Below are 6,252 nucleotides of genomic sequence, written 5' to 3' on the forward strand. Positions count from 1 at the left end.
CATAATACTGAGTTTAAATAATGTATTATTTTTTTACTAAAAATGTGCAAAGAGAAATGGATTGCGATGTGCTCACTATTGTTGTAATGTAGATATGGGATACATTTTTCAAAAGGACTAAGCGATTTAGTGGCTTAGGACAACTGAAGTGCCTATATTGCCTTAGCAAATGGGACTTAGACTTCCGCGTAAGATAGGCCCAGACACTTAGAGGTCTTTGGGCATTACTCACTGAGTGTTGCAAGCCTGAGTGACTTAGGTGGCTAAGTCCTATTTTCAAAACTGTCTTAGGATCCAATTTTCAAAAGTGACTTAGGCTCCTCAGTGCCTAAGTACCCTTGACTTTCACAAAGGCTTAGTTTAATTGTTTCACAAGATTTAAGGCCAGAAAGGACCATTAGGTTTCCTAGTCTGACCTCCTGCATAACGTAAGGCAATAACCCTATATTGAGCCCAATTATGTCAGTTAAACTAAAGCATTTCAGGACTGAGGAGACTAATCTGTTGTGTGCACAGGAGAGAACAGGAGGGACCACTAATTCCCAAGGCCCCTACAAAGTCAGAGAATTGATTAGGTGAGATATGCCTAGATGATCCATTCCCCACACTGCAGAGGAAGATGAAAACCTCCCACATTCACTGCCAATCTGATCTGGGGGACATTCCTTCCTAACGGCACATATAATGAACAAGACACACCATCCATGCATCTATTAAAAGATTATTTGTACCAACTCAGATCATTGGTCCTCTTCATCCTGTGTCCCATCTCCAGGTGTGGCCATCCCTGGTGCTTCAGAAGAAGCTGAGAAAACAAACAGACTCAGCATACATCCTATCAATTCTGCATCAGGGAAAAATCCTTCCTGACCCCTTTCAGTAAGATTTAGGATTCTAAGTGTCTAAGTCACTTTTGAAAATGGAACTTAGCCATCTAAATCACTTGGGCTTTGCAACACTCAGCAGAGCTGTGTCAATACGTGTAAAATTAGGGCAATACGTGCCTTTGAAACAACCTTGGAGTGATTTTCCCAGAAAACCATCTTTTAACTGTTGTTCAGTGCCCCATGTGAAATGAGATTGAGGACCAATGGGTCAGCGGTTCTGTTGGCACAACATTATTAACTAGAGCTAATTGAAATGTTTCTGATGGAACAGTTTTTCATTGGCTAATGCTGATTTGATTAAACAGAAATGTTCCATGAGTATGTTTGATGTCTGTAAGATGGAAGTTCCTAGGGTTGCATCTGGGAGTGAGGATGGTGGCTGGGGGTCATTCTATTGCATAATCCCATGAGTGGCTGGCCAAAAGCACTCACTCACTAGGTTGAGGGCCACTTGCTTGTAGGAGGCTGCGTGTGGCTGACCCAGGAGTGGGGGGTTCACACAGTGAGGCAAGTGCAGGATGGGCTCCAGGAATGAGGGATTGGGGTGACACAGTGATACACCAGTCCAGATTGCAGAAGGGAACATCACAGAGGGATTTCCATTTTTCTGGATCCCTGGCTACAGGCCTGCCTTCCCAGCCTCATGTCCAGCTGCCCAGCTGGTTGGGGCCCCAGTCATATTATACAGTAACGTCAATTTGATAAAGTCCAAACAAAACCTACTTGAAATGAAACCATTTCAATGTTAGCAAAGTGAAATGTTTTGATACTATTATAACAAAATAGCACTTTTAAAAGAAATCAGAATTTTACATCACTTTACTGAAGGTGAGTTTTCAGACATCCAGAATGGAAAGCAAATGATTGTTAATCTATCAGCTAGGTTCCATACTCTCCTCCATTATTTTTAAATTCAATCACTACCTCAGTTTATGTAACTTGGAAGACACAGTCAAGCAGGTAAAACAAGATTCCTTTGTCTATATCAGGCTGGGTTTATGCACTGCTTGCCAAACACATTTTACAAACATATTTCCAGCACACATCTACAATTCTTTGCACAACATCTAAACACATATCACACAATAATATTAATGACCAGCGTTCTCTCAGTTTGCATGTGATACCATTTAGACACAGATTATCATAACAGTGTATTGTGGGCAATGAGTGTGTCATCCAGATGTGGATTATGGTATGTTGTGCTCTTTGTCCATATGCACTGAGGAGATCCCACTGTCTCAGTCCTTGACTTCACATACCCATGTACTTTTTCTTCAGCAACTTGTCCTTTGTTGACCTCTGTTGTTCCTCAGTCCCTGCCCCTAAAATACTGACAAGCTTCTTAGCAGAGAAACAAAAACTCTAGACTGTCTGTTAACAGACACCCACCAATGAAAAGTGTCTGAGGAAGAAGTACATGGGGGTGTGGAGTTGGAGCGTACTAAATGGATCTTGGGCCAAAACTTGAGCTTACTAGTGACTGCCAATACCACAAATGCGGTGCTGGATTAAACTGACCTTGGGGGTGATGCAAATTTGCAATTCCTGAGTTTCCACATAAAACAAAGTGTCAGAGGAGTCATCCAATAGAAGGAAAGTCATGGGGTGGGGGGAGAACAAGAATGTGTGTGGGAGAAGGCAGCTTGGGAGAGAAGGGGAGTTAGAGGGTAATATATTGTTTGTAATAAACCAGAAATCCAATACCTCTATTCAGTGTGATTCAATGTATCTAGCAAATGTATGAATTTAAGTTCCCAGGCTCATCTTTTGAAGGGGTTGTGTAAGTTTCCTTTGAGGATGCAGACTGAAAGGTGAGATGTGGAGTGATTGTTTTGTGAAAAGTGTTCACCCCCAGGTGATAGGGTGTTTTTGTCTTTTATCATTTTTCAGTGTGAGTTCATTCGAGAACGTAGTGGTGGTCTGGGCCTCATCCAGAGCACTAAGTGCCCCAATACAGCTGTGTGGGAGAAACAAGACAATCATATGCTGGTGATAGCACAGTAGTATGTTCCTGCCCTGAAGAGCTTACATTCTAAATTGACCAGATGGACAAAGAGTGGGAAAAGAAACATTATTAGCTCAGTTTTAAAGATGGGAAGCTGAGTCACAGATTTATGGCCCTGATGATGCCACCTTTACTCAAACTGAGTAGCACCCTCCGTCAGTTGGATCAGTCACAAATCAGGATGCTCAATCCCCCTAAATAACTTCCTGAAGTTACACAAAGTCTATGTCAGAATTAGGAATAGAACAGAGCTCTGAGTTCTAATCCACTGTCTTAGTCAACAGGTGATCTTTACACTGCTTCAGAACACTGTGTGACTCCTTTGATCCCAGGCTTTGGCCAGGAAATGTGAAGAAACAAAATATCACGAGCCAGACTGTTTACATGGTATTTCCAACGGAGCTGGAAGAGGAAGGCAGGCTGTTTCACACAAAAAGTCAAGTGCAGAGAACCCACCTGCCGATCTGTGGGTACTTCTCTAAACTGAACCAAATCTCGGAAAGGTTAGGGTTCCCATTCTTAAAGAGATACATTACTAAAACTTTATCTCAAGACCATACAAGAAGCTGCAAAAATGTGGGTGATTAAGGCCGACGTAAAATTTCACTATGAACTCCAACATCTAGAGACAAAGAACAGACACCTCAGTCTTTATTGGTTATCTGCACCATTTTAATGAAGACAAGAGGTGAGAAAACATTTTCTTCATTCTCCTCAGGGCATCCTTCACCTCTCTGTTTCTCAGGCTGTAGATCAAGGGGTTCAGCATGGGGGTCACCACCGTGTAGAACACGGAGGCCACTTTGTCTAGGCCAGTGTGGCTGGAACTGGGCTGTAGATACATGAAAAAACCAGCCCCATAGAATAAGGAAACAACCATCAGGTGGGAGGCGCATGTGTTGAAGGCTTTGGACCTGCTTTGTGCAGAGTGCATCCTCAGAATGGTGGAGAGGATGTAGAAATAGGAGATGAACGTGATCCCAATGGTGCCTACCCCATTTATGCCAACAAAGGCAAAGATCGCCATCTCATTGCTGTGAGTTTCAGAGCAGGAGAGCTTCAGAAGCGGGCTCATATCACAGAAGTAATGATTGATTATGTTAGACTCACAGAAAGATCCTCCAAATGTGCAGCCTGTGTATATTGCTGCACACAGAAAGCCAATGATGTAAGAAGCTGATACCAGCTGGGCACAGACCCCCTTGGACATGATGACCATATAAAGCAGTGGCTTGCAGATGGCTATATACCGGTCATAGGCCATTACAGCCAGAAGGTAACACTCAACAATCCCAAAGACAACAAAGCTATATAGTTGTGCCACACATCCAGAGAAGGAAATGGCTTTACCCTCTGATAAGAAACTCACCAGCATCTTGGGTAGGATGACTGTGGAATAACAAACATCAGCCAATGAAAAATTGCTGAGGAAAAAGTACATTGGGGTGTGGAGTCGGGGATCAGCCCTGATTAAGGCCACCATTCCGAGGTTTCCCATCAGAATGAGAATGTACATCAGCAGAAACAGCACAAAGAGGGGGATCTGCAACTCTGGTCTATCAGAGAGACCCAGGAGAATGAACTCCTGGAGGGTGTAGTTAACCTTCATGGCCATTCCTTTCCTGAATAACGCCAATTGAGGAAAAAGGGAAACAAGCATTAAAAAGATTTGAGTTTCTTTTTGCTACACCATTTAATTTTTCACAATCACTAATTTAATAGTTGCTGTTTTATTTATTCCATTGTATGGTAATTAGAGCTGCATGAATTATGGATTTGTTGATTTAGGGTCCAAAATGAAAAAAAAATCTGGTTCAATTTGAATTGAAACAATTTTTTTTTATCAAATCAGAAAACTAAAAGACCTCCCACCCCCAAAAAACCCATTTAGAATCAACTGAAATGTTTCAAGTGAACCTAAAATTTTTTTTCCCCCTCCATTTTTTGATTCATTTCAAGCTGATGGAAAGGTTTCAGACAATTTGAAATTATTTTTTCCCCTAAGTTTCTCAAGAAAAGTCTAGTTTAACAATCGAAACAATTAGAAATCTCGAACTCCAGTATGTTTTATGTGTGTGTGTGTGTGCAAGCGCGCGCGTTTGTGTCTATGTGTACGTTATGGCTTGAATTTAAAATATGAAAGCACAGAGTATAGTATTTATTTTCCCTTTTTGCCAAAATTGTTTATTTTCATGAATTATCATCATCACAGTAGCACATCAAGCCTCAAGGGAAGGTCGGGTCTGAGATCCCTTTGTGCTGGGAGTTTTGCTAATGCACTATAACTTCTGTACCAAAGAGCTTCTGCACCGAAGAGCTTACAATCTCTTGCAATACAGACAGAGGAAGGCTTATTGTCCCCATAATACAGTGGGGAACTGAGGCACAAAGAAATTAAGTGGCTTGCCTGAGGTCATACAGGTAATCAAAACCAAAACTGGGAACTGATCTCATATGCCCGTGTCCAGGTTCGGAGCTTAACCATAAGGACCTTATTGTACAATTGTTTGTGAACCAATGCATTTGAAGACTGATTCTTAAGGTGAATAATGCCATGCCCGGTGATGGAGAAGGCATTTCCCAAAGGACGGAGAATCTTTCAATGAAGGCCTCACTCAGGATTTACAGGACAAGATGTCCTATCAGGGTCCTTCTGTGACTGTGTACTCCACTCCCAGCCCCCGTGGCTGTGTGGCTGCAGACATTAACTCCTTCAACCTCATTTCCTCCGACTTGAAGGCTCACATCTCCTTGGCTTTTCCCTCACAGTGGTGCTAGATTCGCCCCCCAACACACAGACATGACACCAGTGAGATACCTGCAGAGACATATGCTGCCACTCGCACAGATTTGACAAGGTCTATTTTCCACAAAGCCATATTCATTGGCTTTAATTCACTACTTATAACTGAGTCCCAAATCAGCTGTTCTATTATTTTGTCTGGGATCCTTGTGTCATGGAGAGCCACATAAGTGCTGTCCAAGTATAAAAGGGACAGAACTCTCATATAGCTACAACCCGGTCATGCTAGGGCTTCACAACCTGTTTGCCAGTTGTCCATTTGTCTTTAGACCATTCCTGATCTGTTGGCAGGTTCCACTGTCATTTTATGGTGTCTCTCTCATCTCTCACCCACCCTCCCAACTGGGTGCCCAGCCCCACCCAGAGCAGCAGTGATCATCTCTGTAGAAAAAGGTGTCTCATAAAACATGACTAAAGTGGTGCAAAGTCCTTACTCACCTACTCACTGTCTCACAGGGGTAAGTATCAGGCATATCGCTGCTTCTATATGCCCCAACAAAATCTGGTTAGCTCAAACACAGCCACAAATGAAGATCAGGGACTCTAACTGCTGT

At 42.5% G+C, this 6,252-nt stretch overlaps 1 protein-coding gene across 1 annotated transcript; it reads right to left on the reverse strand.

The window, feature by feature from the left end:
* Nucleotides 1-3,553: 3,553 nt before the first annotated feature.
* LOC137154835 (olfactory receptor 8U9-like) lies at nucleotides 3,554-4,510 on the reverse strand. The gene has a single exon (XM_067550684.1). The coding sequence runs from the start codon at nucleotides 4,508-4,510 to the stop codon at nucleotides 3,554-3,556; it is 957 nt and encodes a 318-aa protein (XP_067406785.1).
* Between the last annotated feature and the right edge of the window lie 1,742 nt (nucleotides 4,511-6,252).

This window comes from Emydura macquarii, unplaced genomic scaffold, assembly GCF_026122565.2.
Source record: "Emydura macquarii macquarii isolate MOO-44397 ecotype Brisbane River unplaced genomic scaffold, CSIRO-AGI_Emac_v2 contig_1305, whole genome shotgun sequence".
NCBI lineage: Eukaryota > Metazoa > Chordata > Testudines > Chelidae > Emydura > Emydura macquarii.

Excerpts from the sequence above, each read along its gene's own strand:
- LOC137154835 (XM_067550684.1), bottom strand. The coding sequence starts at position 4,510 with ATGGCCATGAAGGTTAACTACACCCTCCAGGAGTTCATTCTCCTGGGT.